General features: G+C 47.2%; 1 protein-coding gene across 8 annotated transcripts in view; it reads right to left on the reverse strand.

Moving 5' to 3' along the window:
• Nucleotides 1-21,272, reverse strand: part of nfixb (nuclear factor I/Xb) — a 128,593-nt gene that overhangs the window by 72,242 nt on the left and 35,079 nt on the right. For 3 of the 8 annotated variants that reach the window (XM_019893500.1, XM_019893501.1, XM_019893504.1), the window contains one exon: nucleotides 18,936-18,971. The exons of 4 other annotated variants lie outside the window; for them this stretch is intronic. In XM_019893500.1, the coding sequence (XP_019749059.1) occupies nucleotides 18,936-18,971 (36 nt within the window). Of the gene's footprint in view, nucleotides 1-519; nucleotides 1,281-18,935; nucleotides 18,972-21,272 lie in introns of those variants that run through there. One more of the 8 variants, XM_019893507.1, reaches the window with a different exon arrangement.

A 21,272-nucleotide genomic window follows, 5' to 3' on the forward strand; every position in this document is an offset into this window, starting at 1 on the left:
TTTTTTTGCAAGCATTGTCCAAATCGCTGAAGAGCATTTCATTTCAAATCAAACACTCTCAAGTAATGGAAGCAAAATTAAAAACGGTCATATTTTCAATGGAAAAAAAAAAAAAAAGCATCTCCTTTGACACAAATAAACAATAAAGACGCAAATACAAAATGAGTCATTTCAAAACCGGGAAAATGTGAGCCGGTGCCAGTTTGTGCAGCAAAAGAGAAGTTATTCCGTTCGCCCATAATACCTTCACTACATATCTGTGGGCAACAAAGCCCAGATCTTGCCATAGCGTTCCCGCGCCAGGGTGGCAACGCACCGGTCGCTCACCGCCGCCAAGTTTTGCCGCCGCAAGACCACTGTTGAAATGTGCCGCTAAAAGATCAGCCATAGCATTTCCTGTCTCCGCTATCATGCAAAGGAGCTCCGAGCAGACTCACATTTTCACAACAAACTGAAAGCGGACAGAAATTGTCACAGAACACCACACAGCTAGAAGAAGACAGACGGCCTGGTAGTTACCATTTTGCACTCTCATCATAAATTTGGCACAGCGTTAAAAGTGGAGAAAAAAAAAAAATCTCCTGCAACAGTTTTTTTTTTTTCCCCTCCTGCGCTCCCCGATGTAAAGCAAGTGCTGGTTTGGCAAAGAGTGGAGAATTAATGGCAAGAGAAAAAAAAAAAGAGGGAATGTCAAAAATAATTAGCAGAATAAACTGCTTACTAAAAGAAGTGGGTTGGATTTTTTTTTTTTTTTTTAGGGAAAAAAAAATTAAGGAGATGAAAAAGTTCAGGTTTCACTGAAATAGGAACTTGGCCAGGTGGTCATTCGGCAAAAGCAGAGAATGAAAAAAAAAATGTCCAGCAAAATAGAATTAGTAACAGTAATGCACCATGGGGATTAAAAAAAAAAAAAAAAAAAAACTGAGATGATGCACTTAAAAATTCAACAATCCGTTGTGCCCCCCCTCCCCAAAAAAAACCTTGGAAAAAATCCTTGGCAAGAAGTCATTGGAAGTGGTGTCTGTTCTGATCCCTGGGCCCGGTGCAAGACTCACATACACATACATACACAGAGAGGCGAAGGGGGGGGGGCAGGGAGAGCAGAACACAGAATGGGGTGGGGAGGGAGGGAGGAAAGGAGAGTCGAATCAATGTTGGACGAGCGCATACGACCGCTGGCAAAGCCGAGTGCCGCTTCTTTTTTCCCCTTTTCTCTCCAACTCTCTCTCTCTTTCTCTTTCCGTTTTCCCGCTCGCCGTCTCTCGTCCTCGCCGCGCTCTTTCCCCAACCATTGCTTGAGCCTTTGCCAGCACAAGTAAGGCCCACCTATTTGGCAACGCGACGCCTGTAGCTCAGCCAATGCGTTTGCTTCAAGAGCTGAAAGGGAGGGAAGAGAGACAGAGGGAGAGCGCGGCGGTGGGAGAGGAGGAGGGAGGGTGGCAATGAGATGGAGAGAAGGGGGGGGGGGCGGGGGGGGGGCTGCCAGAGAGTGTGCAGCCTTGTCCAACGTCGCGCAATTTGCCAAATCGACAAGTTCCACTCTGACACAGAGACAAAGTTCAGGAGAGTAAGTCTTCCCCTGCACCGATCCCCCCGCAGCCCTCAGCCTGCCTCCATCTTTAGTATGGCTGCCATCGCCCGCCCCCCCCCCCCCAACCCGGCGCTCGGCTTGCATAATGCCACCTTGGCAGAGGATGGCACGGAGACGGACGCACAGCTTCAGAATCCCTCCAGACCAGCACCACCCGCAGCTGCTCGGGGGTTTACCACAGCAAACAAAGAGGGGGGTGAAACAAACCGAGCCGACCCCGGCTCTGACTGCGCGCACACACCAGGCACACACGCATGAACGGCGAAATGATTTCAAGGCACCGATACAGTCGAGGGGGTGGGGGGGGCTGGGGGATGCGCTAAAATGCAGAAACGGTCACAGATTTTTGAGAGAAAGGCAACAAGGGAGGCAAAAACAAAATTGCCTCAGCTGTTTCCGCACGAGGTAAATGCTCAGCAGAGTGTGATGTGCCGCCTCTGAATCCTAAAATAACACACATCCTTCCAAACTCCCATGACAATTTTGGGAAACCATTCTGCAAGTGGCGCCGGCTGCCATATTGCCTCATCACCCGCCCGGCAAGTCACTCAGGGTTGCACCTGCACTGCGGACAGCTACTCGTTCAATCCTCCTCGTAGATGAGGAAAATCACGCACGCACACACACACAACATATAGGCTTCATCTTTCAAGAGCTGGCATGCTTTCCTATCCACTGCAAAGACACAAACAAACCAAAAAAAAAAAAAAAAGGTCCACTGCAAAGACACAAACAAAACCAAAAAAAAATGGTCAACAGACTGCTGGAGCCAATAATTATGGAAAAAAAAACATCTGATGTTACAAATGGTTTCCTGTTGATGTCAAAATGTCTCAAATCGCTGCGATTCATTTTCATTAAGACTCTACCGACTCTTGTAAAAGCCCCCCCCCCTCCTCCCCAAATCAAAAAATCCCCACTGAGGTCACATGCTGTGACTTGCATCAAGCTTGAAATTGTAATCTAATCAATATAAATGCACATGAAGCAAACAGAGGAACTTAATCGACACGCACACGCACAATGCGAGTCATTGTCCCACGAATAAAACCGTGCCTCTTCCAATTCCAAACAGCAGAAGACCCGATCGAGCGTCATCACGGGGCCACAGAGGCAACACGGGCCTGGCGGAGAACTGACTGACTGACTCTCACTCATCACACCTCCACATTCATCCTCGCTCGGCTTCGGCTTCAGTCTCAGATGACTTGATCCCAAATTAGACAAAACAACAATGGAAGCCAATAGAGGAAAAGGGATTCACAAGTCTCATTGTGTTTGTTTCTGCGTAAATGCGTGTGGCGTGACCTCAGAGTCAAATTTGTATTTTTCTTTTTTTTTTTTTTTTGCCCGTACAAAAATCCAGGAACTCATCGCCCCATGCGATAAATTGACACTTGAATGCGATTCTTAAATGACGACTTTCCGGGCGACCCTGCCAACATGCAAATACGCCACCATTCAAATGTCACAAAAATTTGACTTTGAGGGGGTTGCAGTCAGTCTCCTGAGTCATACGAGTTGCCCGAAAACACCACCCAAGTACAAATCTTAAAGTGCCAAATCTTGTGGGAGGAAAAAGACAAAGCGGAACCCTACGTGGGTGAGCATTAGATCGGCGTGCCTGCTTTTCATGTGGGGCCCCCCTTACTTGAAAAGGGGAGATTCACTCAATCTGCTCCCAGGGGCCAATAGAAACAACACATGCAAGGTGACTTGAGGTCAATCTCTTTACCTGGGAATTACGTTCGGCCAAACGCAATTGGATTTAAGATTTAATTTCGCAAAGTGATTTTCCACCATGAGCTTTTTTTTTTTTTCTTGAACTAAAATAACGCGACTGCTTATTTTAATCGCATACACGATGGACTTCCGGTTTTGCTTCGCGTTCTTTTCACACACACACACACACACAGAAAAAAAAAAACACTCAAAACGTAAAAGTCATGAAATCAATTTGCACTCATTGCAGCTGCGGGTGTGAGTCTAAATAGTCCGGGCCCACGACCACGACAAAAAAAAAAAAAAAACATTCGCCATCTATGCGAACGGGGATACAATACAGATTTTTTTTTTTTTTGACAGCTCATCATCGATTTTTTTTTTTTTTTTTTCCAGAGACCCACCGTTTTTGCAAGCGATCCATTTGTGCAACGACATCGAAGCGTTGTCAGTCAGCTCGTCGCGACGCCCAAGCAACGTGTGCCCAATGTGTGTGTCATGCCAATGAATCGCGCATTCAGTTTCGGACGGGAACAGCCAGCGAAAGCTCGCTCGCCGCGCTGCGTTTGCCAAGAGCAGCCACGAGCCCTCCTTTTCCAAAAACCGCTACGTCTCAAACAAAATAAAAAATATATAAAGTATCGACATATATATCTGCATTGCTGCGGATGAATTGCTGCGCCGTATGTCACGTCGAACACACGTTTTGTTGCATTCGTCAGAAAATTCATATTTGGTGGATTCAAAGCGTCCGCGAAGATAATTCAAGACGCGAGGTGATTTCTTTTCTTTTTTCACCCCTTTTTCTTCTTTTATTTGAAATTCTCTGCACGTCTGACCGAGACACGGGTGCCAATTTGGGATTAACTCTTTCGCTGTGGAGGAGAAAAAAAAAAAAAAGTCCGACTGCGTTTGTAGATTTCGCTGCAGTCACCTTCTCCGTTTAATTACATCGTTCGAATCTGTCGCACAATGTTTTTCATTGTTCGCAAATTAATGTGTCTTTTTTCCAGACGAAGTGAAATATGACTGTATAAATAGGTCGTGATTTGGGGTCATTTCCTAGCCATCTATATGTGGAAACATCCCCCACAAATAAATGACATGATTCAATTTTTTCACGAGTATAATACGGAAAGTCTGTAATCAAAATATGTTCATGTTATTGGTGGAAAAAAAAAAACTTAAGAGCATGCCATTCGTACAACAACAACAACAACAAAAATGTTTACAAATAACGTGCCAAATACTAAAGCAGGCCCAAATAAATGCTTTCAAAAATTCTTTTTTTTGGGCGGTTGTTTATTTCAAGTGTGCTTTTTCTATTCTAACCTTGATGTTATATTGAACCAATTTAGAATTTTCAGATCAATTCAGAGCAATGTTCTCGGTCGTCCTGCTTTTATTTGATCAGGCAACTGTAAGACAGTTAAAAAAAAAAAAAAAATCAATCTTGTAGCCCATAATGCCTCACTTCAGGTTCTCGACGCCCCGCTTTGTCTCTTCCTGTGTCATCTGACCGCACTGAGGTGGCGCTGCATCTCATTAGACCAATTAAAAGGCAGCCCGCATGAGCAGAGGGCCCAGCAGACGCCTGGCCCTTCATTAGCGCGGCGTGGCGCTGGTAGGGCTCTGCTGCCCCCCCCCAACTGAGTGTCCCCGACCGTGGACAGAGCATGACACGGCATCCCCTTAGCCTGAGCTCAGCTGACGGCAAACCGTGAAAAGAAAATAAGAAGGTGGCAGAGGAGACCGGGATGGAGTGGAGATGCGCAGGGCTCCAGTCGGGTGTGTGTAACTGGTGCACATTTCCACAAACGATTCACTTTTTTTTTCCTGGGAAACAGATTGAAGTATTTACTGGTTTTCTTGTGCATCAAGTCTTGCGTATTTACGGCCGGCTTTACCACCACTACTACTACTACTCTGGTTAGTCATCACGTGATTACATTTTCAAGTTGGGGCGGAAAAAAAAAGTAGGCCAGAACAAGCCGCGCTCTTTGTTGCTGTGGCAAGCAAGTTAGGCATTTACATCCTGAATGGCTCGTACTCATCCGAGTTCAGAAAAGCCGCACCTTGCTACGTGTGAAAAATCTGCAAGCAATTTGCGGTTGTCTGCATGTTAACTTTGCCACGGGGTGGTCCACGGTCCGACCGACGGAGGAAGAAGCACGCACGGCGCATTCCGCTCCGATAGAGAGGCCCCGCCGAAAGCTGTGGATCTCAAATTCCTACTTTGTCCTACTTCCTTCTCCATCAAGCCGAGTGTGGCATTTTGCGGCAGGTTGCGCGTGGCAGGGCGAATTCGGCGACGTACGAATTCAACCCAGACTCATGCAAAGGACTAGCAATGATCTGTTCCAGTTGTGATGAAATGAACATCAACCAAATCAATGAATGCTTTTTTTTTGAAGGGGGGGGCTTCCTTCTGTGAAGAATGACAACGTGTGTCTATGGAGTACCTGCTTGGTTTGTGGAGGGAGGGTGCGGCTCGCTGGACGAGAGGAACACACACTGACCTCTGACATCCATTATTATGATGATGATTATTATTAGGATGCATTATTAGTAGGTAGCCCCACCTAATAAAGCCGCATATCCACGACGGATGAGCGCCAACGGTCATAAAAACACGGAACTTTGGTCAAAACATTCGAAAATTGATGAGGATGCACTGCTGTCATACTTGTCTCGCAAGCGGTTGATCAAAACCGAGGCTTGCCATCTTTGTGATTGGCTGAATCTCGTTTCTATGATCCAGAGAGTGTAAGCTGATTTGATTGCGGTCCGTGCCTCGGCCACGCATTGCCGACTCGGCGTCACGACAGCCATGACTGTTTTCTCAGCGTGCCGGCCAACAGACTGCTGCTCTCTCGGCCGCCACTACGCAACGGACTGCAATGTGATTTGTTGTGCTAACATTTTACATTTAAATATAACGCTTGTGAATGGGGGGGAAGGGGGGGGGGAATACTCCTGGCTGTGAACGAAAAGATCCAAATACGAATCCTGCCAAAGTGGCTGGTACATGTGACAAACTTTGAAAGCCACAGCCAGCTTTTAGCGGCATTTGGCCGTCAGCGGATGTTCATTTTCTACTCTGCTGAAAACCAGCTGTGCAATCGCTAAACACATTGCGGCTGACCTGCAACAAAGAAAGGATTGAACATTCAGATTATTTATTGTAATGTCCCCTTCTGATCAAATGTGATCGCGTTTCAATCAAAGCTTAAGTGTCAGAAGCGATTTTCTTGGTAGCCTTTACTACAGGGGTGACAAACTCATTCTATTTTATTTTTGTCGCGGGCGAGTTTCCCTCGGAGGGCCGTTATGAGCAACGTTTCATCGTCTCATCGTGTGATTTCCTGTACACAACAAGTCGATGGATGGCTACTTTTGAAACGAGTCAACCGTAAGAGTTCGCTCAATTCAAGCGAGCGTAAACGGGGTCACAAAATGATTGCGCAATGCCAAAGTTATTTCTTACACGAGACAATCCGACGTTTCGCTTCGGATTTTAGCAAGTTGGAAGTTGACACGCATGATTTGCTTTCGCGGGGCCCATAAAAAGACACGACGGGGCCGGATGTGGCCCCCAGGCCTTGATTTTGACATCAGCGCTTCACTATATCAGTGCACTTTTTATTGCAGTCGAATCATGCTCGGTTGACATTTGAGGTCACACAGGAGTACGCGCACGACGATTAGTCGACGGGCCGAAAGGAGGGCCGTGTTCTAACAGAAGCGGCCTCGCATTTGTACATAATTCAAATTTTTCAGAAAAGGAATATAAGCCCGCGTTCAAGTGTGAACTTGCTTCGGAAGGAAGCGCCCTTCACTTTTGCGAATGCCAACGTCACCCGCGCCGTTTCATAAGGAGAGTGCACCCACTCAAGCCGATAGCTCAAGCTTCATCCGGACTCGCTCACATCGTGCGACGTGTGGAAAAAGCCCACTTGAGCCTTTTTAATGAGCAACGCGGCGGCGTTGTCTCCACCTTTCCGCACTCTGGAGGTGCACGGTGTTTGACTGATTTATGAGCGAGCATTAACGCCCTATTAGCACAACGAAAAGACATTACACCTTCTTTTTCCATCGCGTTGATGGATACTTAGCGCTCGCTGTTGCTATTGGGCTTTTTTTCTTCGCCCCACCCCCCACCCCCACCCTTAAGTACAGCTTTAACGTTGGAAATGCTTTTCCTCATTAAAAGTTTGTAACTGTGCATTCGGCAGTTTCTCGGCCCGACCCTGACCCCTTAAGACTTAAAACTACTTAAGCCACTAAAAGCCACCGTTGCTGAATCCCGTATTCTGCGTCATCCAGGAGTCATCAAATCCATTTTGGGTTACTTTCAAGTGATTTATGAAGTATGACGAGAGGAAGAATGTGCATTGAGGCACCCACAGAAGCGTAAATCGAGGTTGGAATGAGTTTGCGATAGGGCGGAACAATTAATCGAATTCAAATCAATGTCACAATGTAGCACAATGTCAGTTTCGAACCGCAAAGGGTGCAGTTTGGGAAAAAAAAACAAAACCTCCTATTTCAGTCGGTCGGAATTTTAAAATTATTTTCCTACGTGAATATTTTTTTTTTTTTGAAGGCGGCTAGTGAGTTGGCGTGTTTACGAAGTGCCGTCCACATGTGTACGGTCGTTGTTTCGAGGAACATGAAAAGTCTCATGGGAGGAGATCAATAAACTGACGTTTGCATTCATTCCGAATTGACGTGTCTTTATTTTCGCACAAGTCGAACCCATAAAACCAAGGCCTTTATGTCAAATGAATCTGATGTCTATCGCAAGATGGATCGCTTGTGTTTGTATTTGTGTTTGAATCATGCACAGTACATGCATTGCCGATGAACCTCGGGGCAACCGTCAAGTCAGACAAGACTGAAGAGTCTCCGTTACTAGCGTAACATCTGCACAGGCCCTGCATTCAGAGGAGCACAAGGCAGCGTCGTCTTGTCGTCGGCCGCCTCCGCGCGCGCTCGTCCTGAGCCCGACATTTCTCCGTAGAGGCCCCGTGCAACTTGTCAATGGTTGAAAAGAGACGTTCGAACGGACGCTCGATCGCTCAAATGATTTTGTGAACCTTATCAAGACGCCGGAGATGCGGCGGGCGGTTCTCTCACCGACGCCCGGTGTGCTGATTGACCATAAACGCGGAGACACATGCAAAACGACAATCGCACTCTCGCCTGAATAAAAGCCGCGGGAAAATAAAGCCCGCGACCAAGGCGGCGTCGAGCGCTTTGCAATCAGACAAATCGAAGGACAATCTCGCACACAATCCAACTGGAGATTTAAGCCTGCGCTCCTGCCAACAACGAGGGACCTCCTCTCTCCGAACAAGGGAGGCACTATTGACGACAGACACCCCCTCTTTTTTCTGTCCGTCTTTCCTCTGTGCCAGTCTGAAAGGCGCGATGCCAGCCTCGTCCACCGCCGGGCACGTTGCCCTGCTCTTTATGCAAATGCCTCTCTCACTCGCAACCCTCCGCGTCTGCGCCAGCCACCTCCGCCGCACGGCCCTCCTCTCCGAAGTAGCCGTTCGATCGGAGGCGACTCGAAAGCAGGGGGTGGTCGTTAATTAAACCCGGGAAGCATCTCCGGCTATCGCCTGTATGAATCTTGACGAAAGCGGGAAGCCAAATGGGAAGCCCGTAGGCCTTCGCTTCGTCGCCCTTCCCTCCACGGGGATACAAAACACCAACCGGGGGCAAATATTTAGCAGAGGTGTGGTTGCATGTGTCTGCACGAGCCCTGATAAAGGCCACGGGGAAATGAAATGACAGGAAGAGGCCAAGAAAATTGAAAGAAGGACTGTCGTTGCTAATTGCAACACATTGACATTCATTTAAAAAAAAAAAAAAAGCTGAAATATTTTGTGGTCTGTTCACTTCAAATTTAATTTTATTTTTTTGGGGGGAGGGGGAGTGTAAATCAAACGGGATCAGAGAAACAGAGGGTTCTCGGAATGAAAGGTGATCATGAGACAAACTCTGAGCGAAGCCATGGCGTGTTTCCACAGCAGGCTGACTATTACCAATCATTTCAACGGATTGGTAATATCGGTATCAGGCAGTACTCGGCTGGCAATATCGCTATCTTCTCGGAAATGAAAACAATTGTATAGGGACAGCCCTATTGGCGATTTCAACAAGATTGTTTCAGGATATATATATTTTTTTTATATGGAGCAAGATAATCAATGAAGAGAAAACGGAATTTGGGCCACTTCCGCCAGCATAATCTCACTGCCACTCTTCCAACGTTGCCCAAAATTTGAGAAACTTCACGATGACATCAGCAGCAATAATCACAGACGGCGAAAGAAGAATCTGACTCCACTCGAGGGCATATTGAACATCTGCGCCGGTGAAATTGCACGTCCGGAAAAAATATCAAACGTTGCGCCGAGGTGCACGAATTGAATGGGGCCTTTTCTTGCAGAAGGGCTCAGATCGGAGCTCCCTAACGATGGGATTTGCCGCTGTTGCCTTTCTCCCCCTGGAGGGAGTAATTAGGTTACGGAGGACAACTGCCGCATTGTTTTAACAGAGGAGGGATTGTGCGGGCCAAAGTCCCACCAGCAACGTACGTCCCTCGCAACAAAAAATGCCAAACGGGTTCTGCACAGCGAGAGACGCACACATCCAGACGCGCAAACAAAAAGGCAGGGAGATTTTTGCGGTGGTGCTGGTTAGCTCCCCCTTGTTAAAGAGGCCAAAATATGGCGACTTTTTTTTTTTTTCTGAGCAAAAGCTTTGGTACTTGTGTGTCCTCTGAAATGTCAACCATAGTCCAACGGTGTCAGGTATCGTTTTGTGCGGCCCGTATGCGGCACACGCCGGTTTCTTTTGTGTAACTTGTGGAAATTGAAGTCTCTCCTGTTTCCGGAGGCTTGGCGACACAAAGCGCTCCAAACTAGCACGATCTCGCTGTGATGCATTTGCATTCCTTCCGACGCGACCTGGGAAATACAACCGGCCTATCTCGTCCGTTTTAATCACGCAACAGCAACAGAGTTTGTTTTCGATACTTTGGAAATGCGTTGAAACGCGTCATCCACTGATTGATGGAGAGTAAATCACACTAATTGTGCGGCAAGAAACAAACGCAAAAAGAGATAAAGAGCGGCCGCCTGTCTAATTTGATTATGAAAACGAGCGCGCCTCCCTTCTTCCCGCCAATCTCTTTTCCCCGAGCAAAGAAATAAGACAGCCGTTCTTTTTTTTTTTTTTTTAGTTTTTCCACTCCATTCTCAAGGCCTTCAGCTCCTCCAAGTATTAAAAAAAACATGCACCTTTGAATTCCCGCCCACACGTCCCTCGATTCACTTTCATCGTAAATCTCCAAAATCTGGCTGCAATATACGGCCAATTTGTGGTTCCCGCGTGACTCTTAACTTTTCCTTCCTTCGAAATAGTTTTATTCAGGTGTGGGCATTGAAAGGGGCGGAAAAACAAGACGAAAGCCCAAACGGATGACCCGCTTACATACGCGCACGTGTGGCGGACGACCCTCGAGCCGCAGGTGCCGGATGATGACGATGATTGCGCTTATTCCACATGATGACCATAATGAGCCCACTTTCGGATTTTATCTCAAGATGTGGCGGTGGAGGCGACTGACAGCGGCGTCACCCCCGACCTTTGTTCGCCCGCCAACCGTGCGGGACCACATTTTTCCTCCGTTTGCGCCGTCGAATAGGAATATTATTCTCAGAATTGGGAATCCCCCAAAATCCACACTGGTTGACTTCCCAGTTGATCGAATCTACATTACAGAGCGTGAAGTGAATAAATGGATTTGTCGCAGGGATTACATTTTCACCGGTGATTTTTTTCTTTTTTTTTTCTCAGTAAATGGTCTGACTGACTCTGGCCAAGGTTTGTGCAATGATTGATTGATTGATATTCCATCTATTCTCGACTTCAAAACTGCTGCTTCTTTGCTCAAAAAGCTCGCCGGTGATCAAGTTTGTGACACCGTTTAAGACAAAGACAATAAACCAAATCAAACGTGATACCGAGCGTCCACATTTGGTGCCATTTCTTGTTTGAATTATTGATGTCATTCAATCACAAAAACACCTGCCAGTCAGCTGTTCCAATTCTTTTGCTCACATGAAAAATCGGTGGCTTTGAAACAAAAGGCTATTTCATCTCAGTGGCGTCTTCGACGATAAATACGGAAAATGGAAATGAAAGCTGAATAGCTGATCGCTCCTTCCAAGTCCTCTTTTGATGGGAAACCCAAATGTTTTCAGTCAACGGCCCAAAAAAAACAAACAAAAAAAAAAACCCCAAAAAGTAATCGGCCTCACTCGTTCAACGCGGTGATGTCCAAACTACAGCCCGGAGGCTATCCGTTTTGCGACGACATTAAGACTAGCCCCAAGCAGCAAAATATTGGCAAGTTTCTCTGGGCCGAGGTCTCGCAAGACCCGCCGATGACGAACGTGACTTTGGCGCAGGACGACTCTTCACCTCACTGTGACAAGAGCGACAGCAGAGTCGCTTAGGCCGAAGCTCAAATTCCAGGACTTTCGACTTTGGAAGTTCCCGCGTCCATAAATAAGAACAGTCGGTAGCCGACGGCGGGAACTGAAGCAAAATCTGTTGACTGTAATGAATGTTCGAAGCAAAAGACTCTCAAGACAGAGATAAATCTGATCAATCTTGGTTTTCAATCTCGGCGCTGCTGCCAAATTCTCACTCGGCACTGAAATTTCCATTGCTCGATACAAGTTTCCACTGATCTTGGAGGAGCTTTTGCTTTGGGCCTCAACGGTTTCTTTCTGAAGCGGGGGTCGGAGCGCGACGGTCGTGACTGGCCGCCACAGTCAAAGGGAGCGAGCCACGCACAACCCCGAGCCCCGCTCGGCCTCCTTCACGCGACTCGCACTCTGATCCTTCAAAGAAACCAAACGAGGGTCCATTTGGCAAGTCGCAAGAAGAACCATAAAAGCAACACTCCAAATGCCAAACAAACATACACTTCCGCAGACGCGGACGGACGGGCATGATTGAACGGTGCGAAAGGTCCCTTCTGGACCTTCGGTTTGCTCGCAGCTGCCAGGTCTCCTCCGAGTTCATCTGAGGTGAAGATATGTTGTATTATGCAACACGGTATAGACTTTCCACCCTTGGCCCGATGCCAGCTTCCTGCTCCAAAGAGCCAGCTCGAGCGAGCGCTTCGCTCCCTGGGGTGACAGCTCGTCTTTACCGGACAAGGGCGGCCCTGTTAGATACACCGACGGAGAGCCGAGCTAACATGGAGAGAAAGGGGAAAACAATTGAGCTGAAGCAAGCAAAAAAAAAAAAAAAGAGAGCCGAGCTAACATGGACAGAAAGGGGAAAACAATTGAGCTGAAGAAAGCAAAAAAAAAAAAAAAAACAAGAAAAGAAACGGCAAGAGACAAAAGGCAAGCGCGCGTGTAGCGACGGTGGTGCGCGTCATTCTTTGCCCTCCCTTTTTTTTTGGCCTTCCCTTTACGTCTTGTTTCCCAGCTCTCCAAATCAGGTCACAACTGTTTTCATTACTGTTTGACTTGCGGGTTCATAAGCCTCCGAGCGTCAACGTTCCTCCGCCCGCCCCCAAGACAGGAAAAAGATTTTCCCTTCCTACATTAACCCAATAAATGCCTTCCTAGGAGAGTCCGCGGCGTTTCGCTCTCACGGCTCGGGATCAAAGAGAAGCAAAATGCTGACGACCCGAGCGAACATCAACTAAAAAAGCTGTAAAAGGTCACGTGATAACGAGCGCGTGCGGCGCGCATTCAAAGGCCCGCACGTGCGGCGGCGCCGCGCGCCCCCGGGCCGCCTTTTGGAACGGACGCATGAGGTCATGCGGGATGCGCAGGAAAAACTTCTGGAAAGTCGAAACGCAATCAGCGAGCCAATCAATGCCTCTTTCGCTAACCTCAACTTCAATTTGGGAGCCAAAGAAGCGCTGAAAAGATGATGAACGCTTTGACATTAACGGGCGGCCTCAATGCGTGATGTCATCCTGCCGCGACTTCCCAATCGAAGAAGGCGCAAAATGATTGCAACCGCCTCGGCGGCGGGTTTCACCGGGTGCGCAAAAAGTCATCCGACCGCATTGTCGCCGCTTCGGGGAGGAGAAAGCAACTCATTCGAACAAATAAGAAAAGTTTACAAGAACATCACACGGTCTGAATTAAAAATGGAAATTTGTACCGCGCCAAGCATTGGAACGTCGGCGCGGTGACGCTCTCCTTGCCGACTTCGTGACGTGTCTTCAAAACTGGAATGTTGGCGGCTGACTTTCTAAAGCCCTCAAATGGCAACCTCGACGGTAAACCGAGAGACTATCGTGTAGTTGCGGAAGGAGAACGGGAGGCAACTTTGACGACGAGGCACGACAAGGTTTGAAGAGAATTCAGCGGCGGTCGGACCGTCGGAGACAAATAGAGCTCAGGTTTCATCCCGACTCCCCAACCAAAGAGGGCGAAAAATGATTGCAACCGCCTCGGCGGCAGGTTTCACCGGGTGCGCAAAAAGTCATCCGACCGCATTGTCGCCGCTTCGGGGAGGAGAAAGCAACTCATTCGAACAAATAAGAAAAGTTGAAGGTCTGAATTAAAAATGGAAATTTAAACCGCGCCGAGCATTTGACCGTTGGCGCGATGACGCTCTCCTTGCCGACTTCGTGACGTGTCTTCAAAACTGGAATGTTGGCCCTTGACTTTCTAAAGCCTGCAAATGGCAACCTCGACAGTAAACCGGGAGACTATCGCGCAGCTGCGGAAGGAGAACGGGAAGCAACTTTGACGACGAGGCACGACAAGGTTTTGAAGAGAATTCAGCGGCGGTCGGACCGTCGGAGTTGATGAGCCGCCATTGATTTGAAACAACGCCGCCATCTATTTCTGTCAACCTGTGGCAGGCCAATAGAGCAAGCTGCCCGTTAATGCACAGGCAAACCTTTGTCTCCGATCTGGAAGCTTTGTAATGCGTGGGTCTACTGGATGTATATTTAGCTGTTGCGGGGAGATATAGGTCAGACAGACGGGCGGGACGTGCACTTTGTCAGAAATGCGACGGATTGAAGAAAGCGCAGAGGGTGAATTACTGTCAACATTTGTTCTTTTTGCCGATGCTGGCGTTTGTTCAAACGTAGTCAAAAGCGAGAACAAAGCAAGCGCGCTCGCATTTTCCTGGCTGTCCTTCACGCAATGCAACATTTTTTTTTTTTTTTTTTTTTTTAATGTCACAGTGACTTCGTCAAATTGCGTTGAAGGCAGGATTTGCGCTCAAGTGACACAATCGTATGTGTTTGTCTTCTTCCAACAACCGTGAGGTAAAAAAATCAAGCACAAAATCGACAAAAGGCCAACGATTTGACACAGGGCAGAACGCGCCAGCGCTGCGGGCGACCCGCGGGAGAATTTGACTCCTGGTCGTTGCGTTACGGCTGAAAGTCGGTGTGGCTGTTCACAGACTTGATGCTTGCGGAGTCAACGATGGACAGTTTGGGTTGTTTTCTGCGGGCCATGAACGTCAACACAAATAGGTGGGGCTCGTTAATGTTAAATGATTCCCAAAAAGGACGAAATTGCAATTTGGAACGTTGATCTGCCATGTTAATCCGGCCTAAGCCAAAGATTTTCTCAGTGGCAACTCCAGTTAGCCCCGAAGGACAAAACAAAATGGCGACGTTTGAACGAAATAAGCAAAGTCCACTTTGGTGACTCGCAGAAACTTTGTTTTGACCTGCTTCACAAAGAGAGACTAAAAAAAATAGAATTACCGGTAGGACATCCGAAAATATTTACTACTGTCTCGACAATAAACCAAATAAATACAGAAATAAAAATCACAATTTTTCATAAGAGAAAGAAATTCCAATTTGGGATCGAGATCAAATTTTTTCAAAGATTATTTCCACACGCCTTTGAAGGAGAGCAAAGGGGACGACGGTTGCCACCACTTCGTTTTATGACACTTTGATTTCAAAGAGATGGATTGAAAATTCCCAATCATTCGACGCAAAGCCATCTAGCGCTTTTTTGGGAATGATTCTCATTTCCATGCAAGGGCCCACTGCGATTTCCATTTGTCATTTCCAATTGTCTCTGTTTATTTCAATGATCATTGGTCACGCGGACAAAGTTGAAGACGGCTTTTCCAGTGTTCAACCACGGCAACTTTCGCACGCGTCGTCGTCTCCCAGCTTCCGGGTTCACTTTCACAGCGAGCCAAACTTTTCCGCAGAACTCACGAGCAACCTCACTCTCGCTTTCGCTTCGGACAATAAATTGAGCTCGAGAGAATGACACATGACTTCCACTCCAGTCTCACAGTTGCAAGAACTTTAAAAAAAAAAAAAAAAGAAAGAAGGAAAGAAAGAAAGAAGGAAAGAAAGACAGGAAGGAAGGCAAAGTGAAGCCCTCGGCGACAGGGGGCCTTTGTGGCTTCCCCACTGAAATGTGAGCACGTGCAGTTGTCCCGTAACCAAGCCGCCCCTCCCTCTTTCACGCAGCCACGGATGATTCCATCCTTCATAAACAGCACGTGTGCGTCGCCACCAGCACCTTGTCCTCAGTCGCCCCATCGGATTGGACGTCTCGGCGCTCCAAATACGCACATAATGGCCGCGCTGTTATTTAGATTTATGATTCAAAATCTGAGGAAAGAACATCCTGTACTGGCGGCGGCTGGGGCTCACTTATGACGAAGCGCTCAAATATTCACCGCAGAATTTCTATTTTCTGGTACAGGGCCGCTTTGTGGAGGCGGCTTGTGAGTCGACGCCCGCCCCCCGTTTTCGCTCTTCCCATATTGTGTACATCAACTATTTAGTCGTGCCTCGTATATGGTAGCTCAATTATGTAATTTAGCGCTCGGGCGTATGTGTGTGTGTGCGTGTGTTCTGTTGCCATAGCAACAGCACAACATATCACCGACCCGCAGAACCTCACTGGGCCTGTGGGCAGCGCCGGGATTGGGCCAAAAACTAATCCAAGCCAGAGGTGACAGGAGGAAAGGGGAAGGGACACACGTGCAAGCTCTCACTCGCTCGTGCGCGCGCGCGCACACACCCTCGCACACAAACACAAACACACGGCGGTGCGAGACGACCTCCGTTCAGTCACAAGCACACAACGCTGGATCTCCTCCCGTTCATTTTGGCTGGAGCCTCCCGTGGCAATAGCGGGAGGAATCCATTCTCCACGGGCGCCGGGACAGCTGTGCCGATACCGAATTAGACGCAGTCACTTCTTCTGCCTCACGATGTGTGCAGCTCGAGATAAAAAAAAAAAAAAAAAAAACGACATGCTCCTTTTACGAATGGGGCGAAGACGCAAACGCTACGTCATTGCGTGCGGCTGTTTCAAATTTTGCCAGCGATGGCGCGGATGGTGCGTTAGCTATTTCAAACCATGACGGCGCACAAAAGAGTTTAGTCGGCGTTTCGAGGGCTTCGCCGCTAAAAATTGTACATGGTAACCGGCAAAAATATCCCGTGCAAAATATGGCAAGGACAATTCGGACATTTATGTCAGCCGTCGATTGTTTCATTCCCTCATCGTACGATGACGTGTACGGAACGAATGGATGGACAACTAGTTTTGGAATGATTTGGAATTCAATTCATCATTGCTTGTGATATCGATTTTTCACAGCAACCTGTTCTGAACTCCTGCTTCCGTGTATGAAGCGAGATAATGCTCCCCCACTGGAGCCGCGTCACGGGAGAGTTAAGCTTCCCCAAATTGAGTCCGCCAACTCCTCAAAAAAAAAAAACGACTTCGAGGCATCTCTGCTTGTCGCAATGGGTAATAACAGAGTCATAAACACCTCATTAATGCCACAAATAATACCATCAATTTTTTACGAACGTTCCGAGTTTGGGATACATGGCAACACGACAAGGACCACATCTGAAGCGTCAACAGACAAGAGCCGCTTTTAAATGTGTTGATCTTTGCCGGAAGCCGAGGGCGGGCTGCGGCACGAACGAATAAGTCCGAGCGTCCTTGCCGTCCAGCGTGGCCATTTTGACCCGCTGCGGTCCCGTGATCAGGGGAAAAGAGACAGCGCTACGTCCGTGCCAATAAACAGTGAGTGACGCAACCGATCGGGGACTCCGATTTCACCCTGGGCGCCTACACGACTTGGTTATGAAGGAGCGCAATAGATCAGCCCCACCCGTCAATCACATCTACAATAAGTTCATTGGTCTCCCCCCATATGATGAACCTTTTGGTGCATACACACACTCGGGTCAAACTGAACGCACTACTCAAGCAAGCGGCGAATAATTGCCTATTTTCCCGCGAAGACGATTTTCAAGCAAAGCTGGAAACGGGTGGCCAAGGCGTTCGGGGTGCATTTCATGAAATGTTTTCTGTATGTACGTGTGGGCGTTTTATTCGTGACCATAAAACCTGAAACAAAAACCACCTTGTGCATCTGGAGCGGGAACGTGAAATGGGCAGCGAATCCGCTGACATTTGAGAAATTAAAAAAAAAAAAAAGGGTTTATTTCCTCAATTTGAATTCACTCAAGAGCTGTTAACTTCTTTTCCAGGTCCAACCGGAAACTGGCTAAGTATTTGACACATATGAAAATATCTTTTTGTGAAGTCCGCCATATGGATTATATTCCTTGAAATCATCGGAAACTATGTGTGTTCTCATGCTTTCTCAGGCTGGCCACTCGGAATAATGTTTTGCTGTTTTCTTTCACAACATTGCTCTCGAAAAGGGTGATAACGTCTGCCGGGGATGGAAGAAAAATACAATGCCTCCTCTTGGAGCAACACACGAGTGTTTGCTGTAGGCTGGTACCGAAAAGCAATCTCAGTCTTCTCTCTCGCTCCACGTCGACTGTCAATATTTCAAGTGCATACACGACAGTGTGCGCTACATAATGACAAGTCGCGCAGGATCGCGTTCCAGCTCATCCGCATTGCTGCGTGAATTTGCATCAATCATCCGATGCGAATTCAATGTTTCAAATAAGAAGGCCTCAATGGAAATTTGAAGACCGGCATCCAATACAACCCATGACTATAAAAATATTGCTTTCAGAAAGGAAATAATGTCTCGCTAAAATATGAGCCGGTATGATGCAATACCATTGCATACCAACAAATCATCATCATCATCATCATCATCAGCAAATGGCTTTATTATCGTTCCAAAACTGACTGGTGCTCTATGGCGATATTTCATGTACGTATCGCAGAGCAAAGATGACTTCAGAACCATGAACTCCATCCCAACGGAAAAACTCAGACCACGTGAGAGGACCGCTTAGGTTTGATCCTGTTTTGGACTCTGATGAGCCGAAATTGCAACGTGCGCCGACCCTTTGCGCCTATACCAAGTGACTTGCCAAAGCAAATTCGGACAAAACGTGAGTGCTTTTGTGCATGAGCCGATCATTCCTGCTGCAGGTCAGCATGTCCCGAGAGATGATCACACACACACACAGGCACAGGCACACACACACACACACACACACACGCGCACTCGCAAAAAACAAAAAGACATAAAAAAATAAAATAAAAATAATAGAATGTTAAAAAAAAACAAAAACAAAAAAGACGAATGCTGAATGAATAGGGACAGGACTTACCACTAGGGCATTGTTTAGAAGGTGAGTAGGATAATACTTTAGTGTCGAGAGGGTGTTAAGAGGCGAGGAGAGCAGGGGGTCAGCGTCCAGGCGGGCAGAGGGGGCAGAGGGAAGGAATCAGTTAAAAATGTCGCACCGGTGAAAACAGTATGGCATCACAAGCATGACAAAATTGTGCACCCATTTCGACGCGCGGCGGCAGTCTGGCCGACAGCTGGCACATCTTGGAAAAAAAAGTCACACACGTTCAACAGGGAAGGCAAAAGAAACAGCAGCATCACATTAAAAGTACTTGATGGAGGCCATTGTGTCGTCCGCGGTTGGAGCTCAGAGGAGATTTTCAAGAGGAATCGCACGCGCGCGCACGCGCACACACACACACACACACACACACACACACACACACACACACACACACACACACACACACACACACACACACACTTAAATTTCACAGACCACAGCGAAGCACGTGCCCCGCTGTCCAGCAAGCAGTCATCTCTGTTAATCATTCATTTGTTGATGACTACTGCAGCTTGACTTCTGAGCTTGATTTTTCTTTAATTATTAACAACAACTGAATTGTCAAAATGCCTGATCTGTCTGCAAACCGTACTGGAGGGAAATTCTCAGTGTGTGTGTGTGTGTGTGTGTGTGTGTGTGTGTGTGTGTGTGTGTGTGTGTGTGTGTGCAAGTAGCAAGTGAAATTTATAGTTTGAAGGAATATCACACGTAGTTAGTTTTGGATCCGGCAACAGTAAATACAGAATCTCTTTTTTTTTTAAAAGAAACAACATGCGTGTGAATATTGTCATTTACATTGAAATATATAACATGAGACGGACAAGAGAAAAATACGCCATTTGAAAATAATCCTCAGAACACACGTTTGATAGGCAATAAGTATGAAACTGCAATCGTTCCATGTCTGTTTTCAATCTCCCACGACTCTCCCCTCTCTGACTCAGTCAAGGCAGCGAAGCGGCTTGAATAAAATTCACATTAAAAGGGAATCAACATTGGAAAGCGAAATCCCCTTTCCGTTTTCTGGCATCGCCGCGAGGACAAAGTGTCGAATTAATATTCTCAAGTGGAAACCAGACGTAAGCTTGCCTGCACGACAAAGACGCCGCAGAGAGCATTCTGCCACCTCAAGTAGAAGTTAACAGTTCATTTGTTGAATGACACCACGGGAAAATCGGGAATGAACACATCGCAGGCAAAGCGAATGAGGGACAAACAAGTCGGGCTTCTAAATTCCTCCTAAGAACAGCAGACGGATGGGCACAATCGTTGGAGAGAGGTTTCACTCCAAGCAGGACATGAAAAAATGTGATTCCATTTTGGATACTTTATGTACTTTTCACGTCATAAGATAAGATAACCTTTATTTGTCCCACACTGGGGGAAAATTGCCCGTCATTACCGGGACCACAGTTTCACAACAGACAACACTCATATATGACGACTATAATATTTTGTGGAAGAAAGACGCAAGATCTGTGAGGAGTGTTGGAGTGGCCTGTCTGTCTGCAAATTGTGCAAAAACAATATGAATGCTAAGAATAGTAAAAAGTTAAATACATTACAGTCACTTGGAGGTTAACGAACACGCAAACGCGCACACACACACACACACACATATATATATATATATATGTGTGTGTGTGTGTATGTGTACGTGTATATGTATGTGTATACACACACACACATAAATAAATAAAATGCCCCGAGCAACTTTTTTGTGGGGGGGAAGGGCGGTTCACACTCCTTCAAGGCTCATAAAACTCGGCTTGGTGGTTTCTGCGTAATCTTGGAGACTGACAAGCAAACCAGAGAGGGAAACCTTCCTCGCAGATGTGAACAAAACGATAGTTTGAATGAAAGTGTAGTCTTTGACGAACAACATCCTTTCCCGCGTGAGACAGCTACACGCGCGGGCACACACGCACGCACCCGCGCACACACACACACACACACACACACACACGCGCTCACACACCTCCAGTGCGAGACGAAATCGTGAACTTGATTCAGTGCGCGTCAGATCACGTGTTGCGTTCAAATGTTCAAAATATGCAAATTAGCACAAGCAGCGTCCCAGCTCAAGGAAAACTCCACATACGAAGTAAGAGGATGCAGACCGACTGTAAAGCTATGTCGAATACACCCGTGCGCACGCGCACACACACACACACACACACACACACACACACACACACACACTTGAAGACACACATGTCCACACACTTTCTCCCGCTCACAGTCACGCACGCTTCCCTCGCAAGTACCGCTAATATCAAAACCCCCCCCCCAAAAAAAAACAACAGCCGGCAG

The sequence above is a fragment of the Hippocampus comes genome, unplaced genomic scaffold (assembly GCF_001891065.2).
Source record: "Hippocampus comes isolate QL1 unplaced genomic scaffold, H_comes_QL1_v1.1 scaffold23, whole genome shotgun sequence".
Lineage (NCBI taxonomy): Eukaryota > Metazoa > Chordata > Actinopteri > Syngnathiformes > Syngnathidae > Hippocampus > Hippocampus comes.